The sequence below is a fragment of the Gadus chalcogrammus genome, chromosome 14, assembly GCF_026213295.1.
Source record: "Gadus chalcogrammus isolate NIFS_2021 chromosome 14, NIFS_Gcha_1.0, whole genome shotgun sequence".
NCBI lineage: Eukaryota > Metazoa > Chordata > Actinopteri > Gadiformes > Gadidae > Gadus > Gadus chalcogrammus.
In genome coordinates this window covers 15,080,617-15,099,938 of record NC_079425.1, presented here as the reverse complement: position 1 = coordinate 15,099,938, position 19,322 = coordinate 15,080,617, and the positions used below count along the sequence as shown (strand labels likewise).

The 19,322-nt window shown below is 41.6% G+C and overlaps 1 protein-coding gene across 3 annotated transcripts; it reads right to left on the bottom strand.

The window, feature by feature from the left end:
• Positions 1-493: 493 nt before the first annotated feature.
• On the bottom strand, positions 494-18,183 carry dync1li2 (dynein, cytoplasmic 1, light intermediate chain 2). 3 transcript variants are annotated; one of them, XM_056607459.1, is made up of 13 exons: positions 18,066-18,183; positions 16,785-16,858; positions 16,458-16,574; positions 16,136-16,366; positions 12,072-12,235; positions 9,405-9,498; positions 8,771-8,906; positions 7,773-7,884; positions 7,572-7,631; positions 7,392-7,436; positions 6,721-6,838; positions 5,118-5,255; positions 494-3,712 (listed from the first exon to the last, which is right to left on the bottom strand). In XM_056607459.1, exons 1-13 carry the CDS (start codon positions 18,134-18,136, stop codon positions 3,600-3,602), a joined length of 1,473 nt encoding a protein of 490 aa, XP_056463434.1. In that variant the 5' UTR covers positions 18,137-18,183; the 3' UTR covers positions 494-3,599. The 3 variants fall into 3 exon arrangements, with proteins under 3 accessions (XP_056463434.1, XP_056463435.1, XP_056463436.1); XM_056607460.1 differs by having other exon boundaries at positions 5,118-5,252; XM_056607461.1 differs by having other exon boundaries at positions 494-3,707; positions 18,066-18,182.
• Between the last annotated feature and the right edge of the window lie 1,139 nt (positions 18,184-19,322).

Genomic DNA, 19,322 nt, shown 5'->3' with positions numbered 1-19,322 from the left:
CACAGGACAGGCCTACTACTGCGTGGAGCGAAATCACAAGCAGCGGTGTTGTGTGGAAAGAGTTTGTAAGACCAGGTGGATGATAGGAGAGGTGGCGGAAATAGGGCTTCAGCCGATGTCGCCGCTGATACGGCGTAGCAGGCTAACCCTAACCCTTTTGGTTTTGCCTCATATTTAATGTTTTGCTTATGAAATCCATCGATGGCTTTACTGTCCTCTAGCGGTCTTTTGGTTAACTTACACTAATTATTTATAATTAATGGCATAATTAACGGAGACTTAAGAATTGTATCAGGTGCACTTTGATGCAACTGATTAAGCATTCCTGCAACTTTGTGGGCCTAGACTTATTAGGTGGGGTAATTATAGAAAAGTCAAGAGTTAGAATCAGAATAAGTAGCAAATCCAATGTATTCAGCAGTTTTACTATATCTATATAAATAGAGCTTTTGTGATCAGATAATACAGGCCTAGTAAACATTAAAGGAAAATAAAGAGTCAGAAGCAAAGCAAGGGATTTCAGGTATTGTTTTTTATTAAAGCGGGGGCAGACAGACAGGTTCTTTATCCTGGTCGGCACATGAAGCTAGAGGTTTCACATAGCTGCTACTCAACGCTAAAATAAAAACGACACACACACACACACACCTCCAGAGGGTGTACGCTGCAATCAACAGTTAAGGTCACGTTGCTGCAATTAAGATGCAGAATAGCAATTTTATTTCACACAAACATCATGTGAAATCAAGCAGGTTCGCAAGCAGCTTGGAAACCCATTCCTCGGATCACTCAAAAGGTCAAAACGTCCAATTTCTCCCTAACCGTAGAACTCGATAATGGTTAAGGCATGTTGAAAAGTTTGGTTCATTATGGTATCAGGGGGATAAAAATCGGCCAAAAACAAAAAAATTCAAACTCCTTAAGGACTTGGTTAACATATGGGGTTTGGTTTATATAGTACTTTTCCAAAAAAACAAATGCTGAAAAATATGTAGTCAAACACAGCTGGAGTAATGTACTTTCCTGATTAAAACCAAAAAAATATTTATACAAATTATTCACCATTCCCTGTTGCCTGTGCAGTCATTATGGATAAGTTAACTAAGGCTATATTACAATATTTTAAACAGTTAATGTAGAATATTTAGTTTGTTGCAAAGACAATCTACTGATTGGATTGATGTTAGTATAGTATATTTAGAGGCAAAGCAGGAGGGCTAACGTGCATATTCAGGCTGATAACAATCAAATACAACCATTATGTGCTTTTAAACCCCTTCGTGGAGTTATCCATGAAGAAATTGGACGTGAAAACAATTGATGCTGATTATAGCATTATGTGGTTGACCAACAAGATCTTGTGGTTATTCCCTTGAACTGCAAAATAAACAAAAACCAAAACCAGGTACACAAGACCCATACCCATTTTTCCTTTAAATCGTAAACACAGATAAGAAAGCATATCATTTAAATCAGTTCTACTTGAACATATAACCTGTTGAAACACAAAACGGGTTAAATCAAGTGTTTCAACAGGAACTGTTCGGAATGGTTTCTTAACGTGGAAAATAAAAATGTCTGCTGTGATGATCATGTTGGGATGAAGAAAGTCATGTGTTTCTCAGTCAACTCGTTTTCCAGTTTATTCTTCAGTTCTGAATGGAAAGTAAGTTATTTCCCCTCCCCCAGGCCTAGTAATATCACGAGTCGGGCCTTGCACTGGCAATTGAAAAAAATTCAATTGGTATTGCAATATTACAGATAATTGATATTTTACAGGTAAATACTGATTACATACACATTGATTTATATGAAATAACTAATAAGCAACCATTTAAAAAGGACTTTAAAGGCCTAATCAGCCGAGGCACAAGTTGCCGGTTTATTCATTTTGTCGAGCTTCTAAACCAGGACTCAGGTTTGGAGCGCAGAGTACAGGAAACAAAAGGCTGGTTAACTGCTTACTCAAGAAGCCTGGAGCAATAAAGGTACAATTTTGGCAAAAAATGACAAAATAAGGGGGGCACTAGAGAAGCAAAGACAATAAAATAACCCATAAATGCTTAACAGGATTCCCATATGAAAGAAGCTGTTCATCCTGTAGAGAAAGGGAATGTTTAAAGGATAGTTTGGACACTTCACACACCATCCGGCAGACATTTCATGGGCAAGAGCTTTGCTCAACTATACTAAGTCAATTTCACTTTGCTTTTGCCACAAAGTAAGTGGTATAAAAACCACAATAAATGAAAATCAAGGGGAACAAGATGCACTACAGCTCGTAGTCTAAGCCAGACCAATAGCAGCCTGATAACCTTACAGTCAAGACCACAATCGTTAGTTTATAATAAAGGCAAATATTGCTGCATCACCTACTTGAACCAAGCAATGTACACTTGAACCTTTTTCTATTGGTCAGAGACCACAGGCTTATTACCGCATACATAAAGTTAATGCAAAATAATCAAATAAATTAGTTGGACGAGAAATGGAGAAAATAAAAATAAAGAAAGAGGGAAATTCATAAGCCACTGGTGCTACAGTGCATACCCTGTACGAGGACACAACCTGCTCAGTGTGCCAGGCACTTAGGAGGTCTCTTTAAGAAAAGATACTGCCCCAACTCACAAATACACTCACACACATTCAAAACACAGACTAAGTCAAACATACGCTTGCTCGCCTGTAGCCAAGATAAGCGCTGCAGTTGCTATTTTAACAGTCTTGTGTCGTCAAAAAGACCTCATCTTCATCATTTGGATCAAGAGTTGCATTTTATACAAAGTCAAGCCAACGTTTGAGAACAGGGTTGTCATGTAATTTACAGATCCTACATGTTGGGTGGAGACATTTGCCATCACTTCTATAGCGTGCAATCACTTCTTCTCCTTAGTAGTGTAGTCCACGTGCTACGATGGACCTATGTGATTCCTGAACCCTTAGTGTGGAATACAATAAAATATGGAACCTTTGTATAAATACAATCAGTATATTTAATATATCCCCCACTATATACGCCTGGGAATTACTTGTAATAATTTTTCTAGGAGAATATATTTCAAGTTTTAATATCTTTCAAATTACAACTCATTGAAGTTCCTTCCTAGATGCGACCCTAGAACAAGGAAGCTGTTGGTTTCAGGCTTTAAGCGAGCAGGGGGAAGGGGTAGAGGCCCAGGTAAAGGGGGTTGCAACCAGGTTTGGGGGAGGCGGTGGTGTCGCAGCTGACGGTACCCTGTGCATCACTTCATCACTCGTCAGTTAGTCACGAAAATACTTGAAACCATCACTCTATGCCAAGAATGTCTCAATCTCTTTCAACCTAGCCATTCTCTTTCTCCCTAGACCTTCTTTTCACCTCAGCATCTCTGTATTTCTCTTTCCATATCTCTGCCTCTCTCTCCATCTCTGTAAACATCTCTCTCTACCGTCACCCAGGATAACAGCAGCTGAAGATCCTCTTGGTGAGAGCAGCATGTTGTGACTTGGGGGGGGGGGGGGGGGGGGGCATTTAGTGGTGTGCAGCAGTTTGTGTTTATGCTATGGTGTATATGAGAATAAATGCAGAGGGAAATTGCAGCGGCTGCGCAAGTGTGCCTTCACGCCTGGTTCTCCGTGGGAGGTGGGACGTTGTTGACGGTAACCACGGTCTCTGGCTTGCGGGTCATCCTGTCCAGTTCCGCCTGCACGTCAGTCAAACCCGGCTTCTGCCCTTGGAAGGAGAGGAGAGAGACAAGAGAGTAACCTCCTGTAGCGTCTGCCTTGCTCATCGGGAACGGAGACGGCCGTCTTGAGCGATGGGTGCTGCCGACGATGCTGACGTGGCTAAATGCTTGAGCCATGCAGGCCGATTAGACGCGCATGCAACAGAAACACGATGAGGAAACCAATGAGGGGAGGTCTGATGTCATGCATTTCCTATTGGCTGGATCTTAGAGGCGCTTAATCCATGCGAGTACTGGAGACAATGGGTGAGTTGAAGAGCAACTCGACAATAGCAACACTAGGACCAATTGGTGGGCTTGCTGCCATCTAGCTGTAAATACCTACCAATACCAATAATAACCTCACTGTGCCAAGAATACTTAAAAGGTGAACCGTCAAGCTCGGCTATTTTCTAATAAAAAGGGAAATCTTTCATACGCATTCATTTGTTTAAGCAAAAAACACTGTCCCCGGTCTGATTTGTTACACAAAATCGTACACTAGTGTCGCGAATGGTGCTACTTTTCTGGGAGTTCATGTTGCAGACGATTACAGATAGTCTCACACAAACGGGTGAAGCAGTACTCCTAGATTAGAAAATAGCAGAGTGAGTCTATTCCCTTTAATTCAACCATTAGATGGCAGCAAACTCAGTTTAAACTCACAATTTAGACTAGGATAAAGCGGTTGGGGCTCATATGCACCACCTAACAACATGGACAGTCAAACATTAATCTGGAGCCATAAAGAGAATCCAGAGGAGGGCTATGAAGCATATGCAGAGAGGGTGGGGATAGGTCTTGGTTGCATGTTGGTGGATTAATGGATGATTAGAGCATACAGGCCTTTCCCCAAGTCCGTCCAGATGTTCCACACTCAAGGACTAGGTGGTTAAACTAGGGCGATGATGTCATCACTCCTTCAGATAGAGACCTCCAGAGAACCAGTGTTCAACTCGCTCACCCACTCCCCAAAACATATGTGCCTCGTAAAACCGACATGGTGGGGATCCCCACCACAAAGGCAACAGTTACCTAATTGACAGATGGGGACCGTAACGTTTAATGGTAAATCCGCTGTATTATTATTAATTTACTATTCATATTATTTTAGGACCGCAGTGACCAATTGTTTCACAACCCAGATAGTGGTTAACTATGTCATCAGCTCTGGACTCTCAGAGTGTACCGTTTATTTACTTGCAACTATTAACTGGACATTGGGGTTCTGACCCAGAACCATTGAGTTTGCTGTCGAACCACCTAAGCACTACACCATCTTAAAAATAATCTCTTCAATATGAACCGTCTGGAAGGAGCCTTGATGGACGGCCATGTACCCCGGAGGAGCTTGCAGAGAGCTCTACTGAAGAGGCGGAGCGGAGCGGAGGTGAGGGGTCGCGGAAGCTGTACCTGTTTTTTTGGCAGAGCCCTGAACTCCTGCCCCGGCGGCTGGGGCCCCCCCACCGGGGCTTCCTGGGGACCCCGTCTTTTTACTCAGCAGGCTGTTGAAGAAGTTAGCCAGCACTCCTTCGTTGGCAGCGGCCCCTACTGGACGACATCACACAAGGGCAGCTGGGTTTGACACATTTTCCCGGTGGTGAGTGAATAAAGACAGCATACCTTTAGTCTGAGTCACATAATGCTGGAGGGAAAACGCTGCCGCTACAATTTAGAAGTTGTCAACATTTGAATTACCGTTGTTTTTTTTTTTAAATTGTGTAGGTAAAAATAAATATATATTTTAAACCTTTCACTAATATGACAATATAAATGCCTTGTGTGGGTAACCTACCTATTCACATTATGATACTGAAAATAAGTAAAAATCTCAAGGGCTAAATTGTTAGTGTGTGAAATCAATGCTAAAATGCCCTTTAGGAGTTAAAAGCCACTTTAAAGCAGTGTGTGTATTTTTAAGCCAGCTGGCGGCGTGTTGAGTGGTGGATGGTTCCACAGCCATTCCTGGGCCATGAGCCCAGTCTGGGGGGGAGCAGGGGGGCTTCCCACGAGTCCTCGGGGAAAACATTTCCGGACTATCGCAAAATATATTTTTGGTAACTTGATTTAACCAGGTGAAACATAATCTCTAACTTTTTTGTGTTTATATTTGTAATTATATTTTATGTTCTCTTAATATTTTCCAAATTATAACAGAAATGGTGACCACAATTTCCTTGGCGAAAAATAAAGACAGCCAGACCAACTCTGACGATCAACAATAGCGGGACCACAAGGGAGCGGCCCGATCAACTGCATCATCCACAAACTCCCTGTTCAGCCCATTTTCATAACTTCTATGCTTATAGCAGCACAAATGTAGACGACCAGTGGCCACGGGGTAGCAGCCCCTCAATTAAACATGGTTCAAGAACTCCTACGCAGGCAGGAATGCCCCCGGACCCCTGCCACGCTCTAACCACGAGGAACAGGCTTTGGAGCGAGCAAGGGAGCGCTCGTTTAAGAGAAAGAAGTTATCGTTTAGAGTCAGTTTTTCAGCTCCGTGTCTGACGAGCCGGCTATCTCCTTGCATGGTGGACACCGCCTTCGGTGTGTGAATGAATGGGGGAATGTTAGGCTATATTGTAAAGCGCTTGGAGTGGCCACTGGCTAGAAAAGCGCTATATTAATGCAGTCCATTAACCTCAGATACAAAAATTAAGACTGTGTGACTTACTCTGTAAGTATGATTTAAATGAATACTCTGCACTCTCTCCAGTTGTTTTTATCTAGCTTGTGCCGCACTAGAACTTTCTTGTAGCTACTCCAATTGTGTTCGAGAAAAAGAAAGTGTAATATGGTATGCCTTCCTCCATTATGAGTGCAGAAATACCAAGATATATTTTCGCATCTGCATTTCTACTACTATTGTGTATACATAAGTTACATATATCTGTTGCTTTTGTATTCTTTTTAACAAATCTTCTATTCTCTAATCTTTTATTCTTTACTACAACAACTTACTCTGGCTTTGCTGTAGAACTAGTAAATAGTGTGTACAGATATCAGAGCTTACCCTTCATGTTTGGATCTGGCTTTTTAACGTTAGTCATGGGGGATCCACTATTGCTGCTGGGCTGCCCAGACCGAACCGTAGGCCTGGGGGAAGAGGACGACGTCCGCCCCGGAGACTCCTGCAGAACATACAGGTAGAGATGCAGTGTCCGAGTGTACATCTACAGTGTCTGAGTGTACATCTACAGTGTCCGAGTGTACATCTAGTGTCCGAGTGTACATCTAGTGTCCGAGTGTACATCTACAGTGTCCGAGTGTACATCTACAGTGTCCGAGTGTACATCTACAGTGTCCGAGTGTACAGCTGCACAGTGACCGAGTGTACAGCTGCAGTGTCCGATTGTACAGCTGCACAGGGTTCGAGTGTACAGCTGCACAGGGTTTGAGTGTACAGATGCAGAGGGTTTGAGTGTACAGATAACGTAGACTAAAGCAGTGGTTCAAAACCTTTGAATTTAGGCGTACCACTAACTTGTCATCAAGACCTTTTGCGGAATACAGTGGGTGAGCAAAAATAATAATTTATAAAATATTTATCTTCAAATATCTATTTTTTTTTTTTGAAAAGTCAAAGAGTCAGAAGAAGGGTCATTTGTTGGCAGTTTAGAAAACAAAGCTCACAAAGGGATTTGCATTTCATTCAACCCTAATGCGATGTGATGAAAGACTTACATTGGCTCCACGTGTCGGTGTGGCTGGTTGTTTTGCTAGAAGAGACTTTAGAAAAAAAGAAATATTACCAGTACATATTGCTGCCTTGTTGAGAACATGAGAAGGATGGAAATAATGTTTTCCATGTTGCGGTGGAGAGCAAGACGGATCATTAACGAAGAGATGAGCAGGAGAACCCACCTGCTGCTTCATCAGGAACACTTGTTCGTCTTCAGCGTTTATCTCCTTGTCGTGGACTAGCTGATGAAGAGGAGGAGAGGCATCAACACATGGGCACGAGGTTGCTACGGAAACAAGCAATCCCAAATCTCCAAAACACAAAGAAGTATTGTGTGTTTAGAGAGTAGTTTCTACTTGAAGTACTTGTTCATATTTTACTACCTTTCGAACCGGAGGCTTAATGATGAAGCCGTCGAAGGGATCCTCGGGTCGGACTGTCGTAAAGTTCTCGTGCAGAATCCCGATCTTCTTCTCGTTGTCCCACCCGGCGGGACTGAAAGAGACGAGTCGTGTATTAGTTTCTAAAAGATGAAGGTTATTTAACATTAAGAAAAGCAGCAGGTGTGCGACCTGCTGTACATTAAAGCTATGCCGTAACCAAGTGAAAGCCATTGACTGATTCAACACCGCACTTACCCCTGATCTTTTATATTAATTTATGATATTTTTGTTCAGTAATATTACAATAAAACTTGTGTCATAACAGTTGGAGTTTCAAAATGACTGAATGTCCACACAGCCCTGTGCTGAACTGACTGAAGGAGCATGGCGCAGCTAGACTGGGTAGCCCCGTCCATTCTGCCGGCGATTTGAGTTCGCCCGCACAAGGGTCTGGAGAAGAGCAATACACTTCTTTCTGGTTTCGATACGTCTTCGCGGGAGCCCTTGACCAAGCTGGCTTTTCCCCCTGGCGCGCTATTGGCTAGTTTAACACGATGGCGACAGGGAAGCTACGGCAAGCAGCCAATTACGTACCGAGTAATTTGAACGAGGCCCATTGATCACGCCTCTTGTGCTGAAGAAAATGACAGCACCTTCCCCAGACCAACGTGCAACCTACGATGGAGCTTGGTCTGGCCATAGCCAGGCTATGGCGAAGCACTACTAGTACATTTTTGTATTATTATTATTTTTTTTTTTCACTGGCAACCTGGGAATAAATTGCCTTACATCCCAGCACTGCACTACATTGTTTATTGCTGACAAACAGGACTTAGTCAGAGCTGACATTGAAGTGGTGAATAAAAAACCGACTTGTAAAAACCTACACCTGGCATGTGGAGTATCTTTTAGGTTCTGATCTCACTTGTATTGCTACCATGAGATCAGTTCATTATGGCTCCCATTGCACTTCTTACCATCGACCTAACCAGACTCACATGAACACGGCGTCCTTCTCCACCACCAGGGCGGGGCTGGAGAACTGGAATTCGTAGATCTTGTGGAGGATGTATTTATGGAGCAAGTCCAGGTTCTTCTCCTCTTTAACCGAGGTGTAGATGAGTCCGGCACCGTCTAGGGGATCAGGGTTATGGTTGGAACGCTTTGAACACGGACTAAGGGTGAGGAGAAGAGTTAAAATGCCGTTCAATCCTTGCTAGCTATGTTAAATATCTAATAATCTTTTAAATGTAAAGATTTGAGGCAATATTACTTAGGACGACTGCCATGTTGATAATCTAGTTTAGGCAGTCAATAAGCTATACATCTCTACTGTCAATGTTCACATTTAAATGTAATTTATTACTCATTAATGTGTCGTTTTTCTGCATATTTTTATTGTATATTTCGAATTATTTGGCCAATAAACTGTACCGTTACTCTGCTGCCATGAAACTAGGAACTAAATTCTGGGATTAATAACTTTGATCTCATCTTCGATGAAGAGGTAGTTTTGCCTGCTCATGATAAATGTGTTTAGTGCAAGTCACAACTGCAGGAAGAACTGCTCTCTAAGGCTAAAGAGGAGAGAAAGAGTAAGGAGGAAGATCGGGAGGAAATATTGAAGGATACAGTTTAAGCAGAACCTCCGGATGTGAGACTGGAGGAAGTCAAAGTGCTCCTCCCTGTAGTCGTGCTCCTTCTCCAGCACGGCCACAGCATCACACTGCGGGCACACAGAGATAATTGGTGAGGAAACGACAGAGAGAAAGAGAGAGACAGAGTACGAGACAGAGCAAAAGAAAGATGGAGAGGGATAGAGATTGAAAAGAGGTGAGCGCAGGAGTGCTTGAGTGGGAGAAGCGGGAGAGAGGTTGAGCAGGAGAAAGAGTCAAATGGATTGATCATACAGCAATTGTGTTTTGTAGTTTTATATGTGAAGGAGCTTGCATCGTTATCGCAAGCGAGTGTGTCCTTTTTAAAGCCAGTGTTGCTTTTTATTGAGCCGGTTCTGAAACGTCACACCTCTAACAACTGCCATCAAGGAGGGAATTCTTGAATACCTAAATGAGAAGTACGATGACATGACCAAAGGACCTGCTTGATAAGGCTCCCTCCCTCCTTCAAAACACAAGTATGTGAGCTGCTGCAAAATTGGAGGCTGGTTTCCCAACATGCAGAAGGGGCAGTGTCAGTTCTACCAGCTGCTGCTGAGCCAGAGTGCCTTGCTGGTAAGAAGGCAAAGATTAGTTTGGCCAGCTAGTTTCAAAAAAGGCGGCGAGGTAGGCTACCCCAATGTAGCGAGTCTAGCAGAAAATTACCTTTGAATCCCTGCCACCCGTGTTGGTGTTTTCCCTACAACATCAGAATTAGGTGAGTACTGCATGCAGCGCTCGACTATTGTTCTTCTTATGCTGCGTTCACACCAAAAGACACATTTGTCTTGCGTTCGCGTTGTCGCCCAAGTTTTGTCGCAAGACAGATCATAATCTATCGCTGTGCAAGTTTTGTAAGGCGAATTTGTCACGCCACATTTTTTAGACGATTTATTAGATACCTAATAAACCGTTGGAACACACAAGACTGGTAACCATAGCAACACCGGTAAACAAACCCTGCGAATCCCAATCCCTACGAGATGGCCGCGCTACGGCCATTCGGAGGCGCACAGAGCTTTTGGCCGTGATAATATCTATACAATTATATTACATTATATACTTAAGCAATAGATCACGACAGTGGTCATTATACCACTGTTAAGGGGCGTTGTCCGGCCCCGACGCGCAGCGGAGGGATGGCGACCCCCTTCACTGTGGTATAATGAGCACATACCACTGACTGAAGTGATCTATTGCTTTTATACAACGGTTACTATTATGGCAAAACGAAAGTCATAGACACACTACATTTAAAAAGAAACCAAGAAAGTCAAAGTAGCCGTTTTATTAAAGAATACAAAAAAGTAGTCCCTCCTGGCTGCCTTCAAAATGCACGACGGTCGCTATGCAACACACTTTAGCGTCCCTCCGAGAGAAGGCTCGGCTAGAGCGGTTCGCCGGCAATTTATCCTATGGAGCAGTTCACTCACCGTGTGCCTAAGCTTTCGTTAGTCTCTCCATCGCCTTGCTCACTCCCGGAGTAACAACATTTACGCCCTCTCCATCATCCAACATATGTTTTACTTTGTAACCGTTTCTACTTCCAGGTGCGGAGTGATATGCAAACTTTCACAAAATGATCGGGCGTCATAGCAGTTATGTATACGCTCATTATACAACAGTTAGGAACCAATCAGATCGCTGGATTTAGGCCCCCCGTTGTATAATATTATATATAAAGCTCCGTGAGACGCAAACGGCAACAATCACTTTCTCCTCCATGCTGCGGTTCACCCCGGACTGCACTGCAGGGAACGGTTGGCCGGTTGAATGCTGATTGGCTGTTACGTTACGCACGGGACTCAGTGGCCACGCTGTTGAAAGCTGATTGGCTGTCATCATGCGAATGTCGCGGAAAAGTTGAAATATTTCAACTCGAGCAAAGTGTCACGCTGCAAATCCTCGTTAACGCGCCCGCCCATGCCGGGCGAATGTGTCGCGCTACAAATCAAATCTTTTTTCAGGTTTTCTCTAGCAAAAGATTTGCCAGATGTATCTACGTTGACTTTGTATGGAATCTTGTCGGCCCTTCGCGTTTAGTGTGAAAGCAGAGTTAGGCTATATTCTTTCTTCCTTCATCATTCTCTACAAATTTTGGGACACTTCTCCTTCCACAATTTTTCAGAAACTCCAGTCCAATTCTTAAATGTTCATATTAGCTTTGAATCGGTCACTACTATTTTTCACACTAAAGTAATTTATAGTTTTTTTAAATATCAAACTTTTAAAACCTTACATTTTATAATGGAAGTCAATTTAAAATTCTGACAATTCAACTTCTTCAGTTAGCAACTTGGTCAATTTTTAACCGTTAAACATCGTTCAAACATTTAACAAATCAACACACTTCTATCTTCAAATATATCGAAACAGAATTTCAATGTAATTTATACTTTTTTCGGAAGCAACAGTTTAATTTCATGCCTGCTTTGTATATTTTATGTTCGTCTCATTGACTTACATTGAGGCTAGAGTGTGATAATGTCACATGCTTTAGTCTAGGTGGCCAAAAAAGCTAACCATTTCTGATGAACAAGATTATTTAAAGCTTTGTTAAGTATATATATTGTTGGATGACAGCAGCAGTCTACAGCACCAAAACCTGATCCGCCATTTGTTGAAATAGTTACCCTCCACTCACCTTTGAGCAAACTATTAGCACAGGGATTCCCAGGTTGTGTGTAAGCGTGTTCTCTCCTAGCGGTAGCACAACGTCCTCTCCATCGGACCCTGGTTGGGCTCGTCTCTGGGATGACGCCTGGTTAACATCCTCTGGCTCCGCGTAGTCCTGGAAGGCCTTCATCACTAGGGGGCAGGCAAGAGCAAAGGGGGAACAGGTAGCTCAAAAATAACTCAAAACACTTAACATATATTTATTTGTTTTACGATCCCCATAGCAAACAGAACATGAATACAAAACAATGATATCATTAGCAGCAACAACCACCTCATCTGTAGCATTAACTGCAGTGTTGAACAACTTGCCCTACACAAAGTATCGCCTGATGCGTATAGGGTTGCAGGAGATGCCAACATAAATATCTTTAGTTGACCCGTACGTTGATAAACCAGTAGGAGACATTTCAAAATCGAACCCATATGGACATCAGAAGTAAGAGTCTCCACCCAGCTGTATGATGGTTGGTCGACCATTGGTTCTACCCACCAGTATACTGTTCCCAACTTATCTGTTAATATATTACAGTGTGTTAGAGAACACAACTTTGAACCCATAAAGGGCAATAAAGTTGCAACAATTTTTCTCCTCCAGACCCTGATTTCAGGAGGGATTTAGGTTAAAATCGAAACAGAGAACTAGACATAGTAGCTGCATAGAAGTGGGCGGAGCTTAGATTCAGGAAGTGATGACTTCTTTCTCAGATGGCTAGGGAATGCAGAGTGAGTATGAGGACCAAAGAGAGGATCTAGTACCAGGCGTTATGAGTCACCATTGGGACTCTGGGGGGGGGAATGCAGGGGACGAAGGGAGTAGGGAAGGGCTCAAGTGGCAACTGAGCAGGAATACCTCAAGCAGACAAGAACACACAGACGCAGCACTTCACGACCAATGAAAAGAGCCGCCTTAACCAGGACAAGAACTTCATAAGTGAACAACTTTAATGCATCTGTTAATACGAGATGGAATAAGTATGGATGAGGACTAGTTAATGGACTTCTTGTCATTGGTTCATAGGGGTATAGTGTTCTTAAGGTTGGGCCACAGATTAAGTGAGGTCAAAGTGTAGTTTTGAACGGATGTACTTGCCATGTGTACACACTGGTTTTCGGAAACAAATGCATTTTAGATTCCCCTGCACTGGCCTCTAGTTAGTGGCTAGCAGTTAAAGGGGTAAAATAATATCACCTAGAAGGATAGTTCATGTAAAAAGTATTACGGACACAACAGACTGCACTCCAAAGCCGCTATAGTCTGTACACTTAGCCATTGGACTGTGTACCCTTCCTCTGACTCACTGACTGATTGGCCAAACGAGAAAATAAGCCTCCAAAAAATCCCTCTTCAGTGCTGATACAGTACACTAGAGGTGGGAATCGCTTGGCACACGATACAATTCTGAGGTCGATTCGATTCTTAATTGAGATGCATCTCGATTTATGTAGTACATTTACATGCAGGATTTTCAAAAAATATATCAGAATTTGCTACTCAGAGTTTGCTAATAACGCCCTACTTTTGTGATGATCATTAAAAACATCAACAGATGAATTAGAATTACCTTATCTAATATTTTATTACAGAAAAAGCTTTTGTCACAAATATGACTTTCTATGAACGATGCAATAATCAATGCAGCTTGCATTATAACACACTCTGGAAGTATGTAAAAAATTAACACACAAAATTAACTCTTTTCTTTCTAATCTAATCTTCTAATCTTCGTCATTAAAGAAAAAGCTGCCCTTTGTCAATGATAAGAATAAGAACTTGTTCATTGTTCTCGTGTCTGGCTGTGAGTTTACGTGCATGCTATGCGTAGGCTGAATCACAATCACGTCAAGACAAATCAGATTGGCCAATAAACATTTAAGATAAATTAAATAATTTAAAAATTCCTCAAATGATCCCCCCTCTGGTGAACAGAATTTTGCAGCAGGCGAACAAATTTTATCAACAAAAAAAATGCATAGAAGAATCTATTATCTTTCCCACCCCTACCGTACACTGCTCAAAATAATTAATTTGGGAAATGTACATGTACAGAGTCCGACACAATACCACTACACTAGTATACGTTCCACCGTTGTATTGTGAAACGATGGTATATGCTCCCAAGAAGCAAGAAGTTAAATGGGCAACACCTAGTTGGTAGAAAAACATATTTTACTCCCGTTTACCCACAACTGCGAAAGTGAAGTCGTCGATGACTGCTTAACTGAACTCGATTGCTTACAACAGCAACCATGATTTCCCTGAGATGAATAGAAAGATAGAGTTGATGTAAGAGCTTTAGAGAAAATGAGCTGTATGTGTTGAAAAGATAAGATATAGAATGTATGATAAAAATAAAAGAAAAATATTTAAAAAGGGGGGCGGTCACTGCGCTCTATAAGGGTGCACAATTCAACAACGCTCTACTGCATTAAGTCCAAATGGTCTGACCGTATGGGTTGCGATTTGAAAGTTGTTCATCATGACAAATGGTGCATCTATAACAAGTTTTCCTGCACTTTGCACCTTCCTAGTGGGAATTGCAGCCTTTTGAAATGCTGAACTTCCAGGCCTTGTTACAGAGTGCCTCTAGCCAAAAAAAAAAACGCTTGATAAGGCAAAACACAAACACAACATACTTCTTACACAAGGACCACATACACACAATTAGAAAACAGAATGCCTTCAAAGACAATTTTCTTACATGGCAATATGTTGGCCAAATAAAGCTTTTGAACCTTGAACCTTATAGCACATCTTTTGATTCCCCAACTCATTTGACGAGTTCTACAAGTCTGCCAATTAATAAATAATAATACTACTAACGAATACAATAGGGTTCCTACATTTTTCTTAGGACCCCTTGTAATAAGAATTAATATTACTTCTCCTCAAGAGATCAACATAGGCCACCACAAGAAAATAAACATGACCATTAACATAATTCATAATCTAGTGGATGAACCCCCAGACCTGACTAAGCTTATCCTGTACATGGTAGGTGTTATGAAGAAGAGATTCAAGAGCTGAATCAGGCCTGATTACTTCCATTGCTGAGGAAGAATCAATTTGTAAAGTCTAAAACACGTATCAATTTGGTCAATAACCCCACAATAACAGATAATATCCATTATATTTAACCTATATAAATTCATGTTGAGACACACTTGGACTGCCAGGGGTACGAGTATAAAGCAACTTTATGTTGCACCAGCAGAAGAATATCTAGCCATAAACCCAGATAAATATAGAAGCCAGCTGCTTTAGAATGCCCCCAAACCCGAGGAAAATAGCGGGGCCCTTTGAGAGCACAATAGAGCCCTTCTTCAGCTAGAGATAGCAGGCTAGTGATAAGCAGAACTCGCCTTTAGCTTACACACCCAGCTGAGCATCATGGGCTCTGCAGCATGAGCCAGAAACATCCAGGACTACGTGCACAACAACTTCAAAGACAAAACCACCATCTATCCCATCCGTGTTTCCCATATCAATAAAGCTTGTGGCAAATCAGCACACAGCTAGCTGCGGGCACATTGTTTCTTATGGAACACGTCTATACTGCGGCGGTGTGCCTACCTACCCTTCTTTTATTGTTCCATTAAGCTTGTGGAATAATTAGGGTCATATGATCTCATACAAACATCCATCAGCAACCCATAACTTCCTGTTTCCACAAATATAAGGGGGGGGGGGGGGGGGGGGAGTAGTAGTAACAAAGAGAGGAGAGGAAATCTAACGCCACTTGAATGCTCAGCCAACGTAACACGAGAAGTCTTTTGACTCAAAAGTTTCTTAAAAAGGTCAGACCTAAAAGTCTAGAAACAGAAACACACCTCATCCATCGGAGAATGCCATTCCAATAGACAACACTGGGTTCATGTGAGATAGCAGAATTATAATAAGCTAGAGATTTTAGGATACATTTCTGAACACTTAAAATAAGAGGCAGATATTATAGACAGATGTTAACCGGTTAAAATAATGGAAACTTTCCACTCTTCTAGACAATATAGACGTTATTCAGCATTTCTTACTCTTCTGCTCCAGCTCCCTCATGTGCTCAGGCGATATCTTCAGCTTGTCCACGTGGTCTCGCAGGACACTTGCCCACTTCTGCAAAGACTCCATGATGCTCCAGGGCCGGGACATGTCCACCACGAACAAGGCCAGGCTGTTTGCTAGTGTCTGGGCTGTCACGGCAAACTTCAGCAGACCCTTGTGGTACAGATCCCCATCCAGGATCCACACATTACACCGAGTCGGGTCTGAAGATATATAACAAGATATAAGTTTGCCAAACAACACTGATATTGGACTCTTTGGACATTGTAATAGAGTTTTAAAAGTCACACTCACCGTCTCGGTCTTCGTCATGGACGTTTAAATAAAGATATTCCAAACCACGACCTTTCTTGTTGTAATCGCCTCCTTGGAGTTTGGACATGAGCGACGTTTTACCGGATCCATCCTCACCTGAAAAAAAAAAACAATACCTAAAGGAAATGCATCTAAAACATACGAAAACACAAGCTCGGAATTTGGCATTTTAAGTAGCAATTAAAGCATTTATGCCTAGCCTATTTTTTTATTTTGTTGAGTATTATTTTCATTACTGCCCTTTGCTTGTATGATTTTCAGTTGTTTTAATGATGAGTTTTGAAAACCCTACTATTTGACACATACCAAACACCAGTATATTTTTTCCTGATGGCAACTTTGAACTAGAACGAGTTGAGACGTCGCTCAGTATTTCAGACCTGCAAGACAAGAAAAAAAATGCATAGTAAAAGTAATTTAAGGTTCAACGTGTCTAAGCAATTTGGCAACGTCAGAGTCCGACTATATTTAGCTGACAAGCTTTAACATATAATGAACCTGTCGTGATGCATTGATACAGACAAACATGAACAAAAACTATATAATAATATATAGAATAAACAAATAAATTGACAGCTAGGTCGTGTACAATTAGCGTACTCCACAAGCAGGAGATAAGTTGAATCTATGCAATTGCTTGACAAAATGTAAAACAGATTAACAACTGCCAGCCCTAATGGTCAGTCACTAAAGAAATGGATCTTGACTCTACTGCCTGACATCTGACCAGATATCATTCAACCTTTTCGGCGCAGGCATTAGCTTGTCAATTTAAAAGTTAGCCACTCTTACTCTTAAAGGTTTAACAATGCAACCTTAAAATACGATCACTGATTCAAAAGGTACCGTTCAAAACAATGATATATATATATACGAGATAAAGTAGATGACAGTGTTATGTCCAAATGACATCTAAACAGCAACTGTCAAACACCAGGTGAATCGGTAGCTAATGTAGGACACACTTAGCGGGTGGTTAGCATGGTTAGCCTCCATGTAGAGATTCACGAAATGAAGCTTATCCGGTCCACAGCAAAGTAATTTCCGGTCTCTTACTTCCTATGCGCTATGTATGTAGATAAGTCCCCTCAGCTACAATAAGAAATACAATTACAAGAAAAACAACGAAAGGAAGATCGTGTGGGTTTTTTGTTAAACATTTGGACAGCTCCATCTCTGAAACATGTAACGGTGACGGATATCCCTCTATCGGAAGTACCTCTCGCATCTAAACACAAAACCCCGCCCTCTCTGTCACCAATAACGCTCACTTGGAGCATCCTGTCCTGGAGTTCCGTCCCGAGATGAGGACGCCTTGGAACGAAGTGAACTAGCAGAGAACTCAGTTAATAGCTACGGCTAGACACGGAACAGTCGGTTAGGAGCTACTGGTAGCAATGAAACCGACTGTTTGTAGCTACCGCTAACCATAGCTGTGATGCTAGCTAGCTACTAGCTAGCCGGCAGTAGCTTTCTGACGAACAACAAACCCAATGTGACGAAGCACAAGCCTGCCACTGGTGTGCTTTTCGTGAATAACAATAACTCTGATAAGCATTGCGGTCTTAAATGAAATGTCCAGTTCACCAGAGACTCTGTCCTTCTTCGTCCTCGGCACCGTTGTCGGTCGGGAGCTGCTTGTCCAAAACGGGAGCCATCTTCTCTCTCTAGCGCCACAGAGGAAGGGCCCTACTAGGCGGCTCCTGCTGGCACCTCCTACATAAGAGATGTGACTCCTATTCTTTAGGACGCACCTCCTACTACAAAAGAGATGTAACTCCTATTCTAAGAGTACACCTCCTAGAGAAGGAACGTGACTCGTGCTCTGCAAGTATATGTGACTTACATTATCTCACTTCTTTTTAGACTAAGTTGAGTTAAACGTACACATTTTGGAACACACATTTGCACGCACAACCCATTATACACGCAAACTTTTTTTTTTGTTTTCCTTATTTTTTTTTTGACTGCACTGTATATTTATATTGCCATTTAACAAAAAAACGTATCTATATAGCTTTTATGTACACAGTATATGCACACACGCACACCATGCTTTTGTGTTTTATATTCTTATATTCTATCTTGTTCGTAGATCTTGTTTATTTAAGAATGTGTGCTGCTGTTAAACTGAATTTCACTGGGGATGAAGCCTTAAGCATCTAATATAACCTGTTAACAAATAATTAAGTAATAATGATTCACGCACACACACACACACACACGCACGCACGCACGCACGCACGCACACAACTTGTCCTTTAACTTCATAGTACAGTTATTGTAGGATATATGCGGTTTCCAACCGAATTTACATCCATTCATGCATCTATATTTTTTCTTCATATACATATATTTATATATATATATATATATATATATATATATATATATATATATATATATATATATATATAGTATATATAATAATTTAAAACAAACAATCACTTCAGAAAACATGTGTACAGATATATTCTTTATTTTCATATAATAGTTAGCACTTTTAGAACTTGAAACTTGGAACAAAAGTGTCCTCAACCTCAGCTTTGCCAATTTTTTGGCCTAGTTATATAAAATCTGTAAAGTATTTGGTTTGATAAACTAGAATCTGTATGGAATTGCTATGTTGTTGCAGTTACAAGCAATATCCCCTAGGTCATGCAATTTACCCCCTTACCCGATACACTTTAATGACAGTGAAAGTTTGCCGGTGGTCATATCAGTGCTTATTCCCTCAGACACTAGGCAATAGAATAATCCAAGTATACTGTACTTTTCAATGTTGATGTTATCAAGAAATTAGCGCATTAAGACGGACAACAAAGATAAGCCATCAGCACAGCC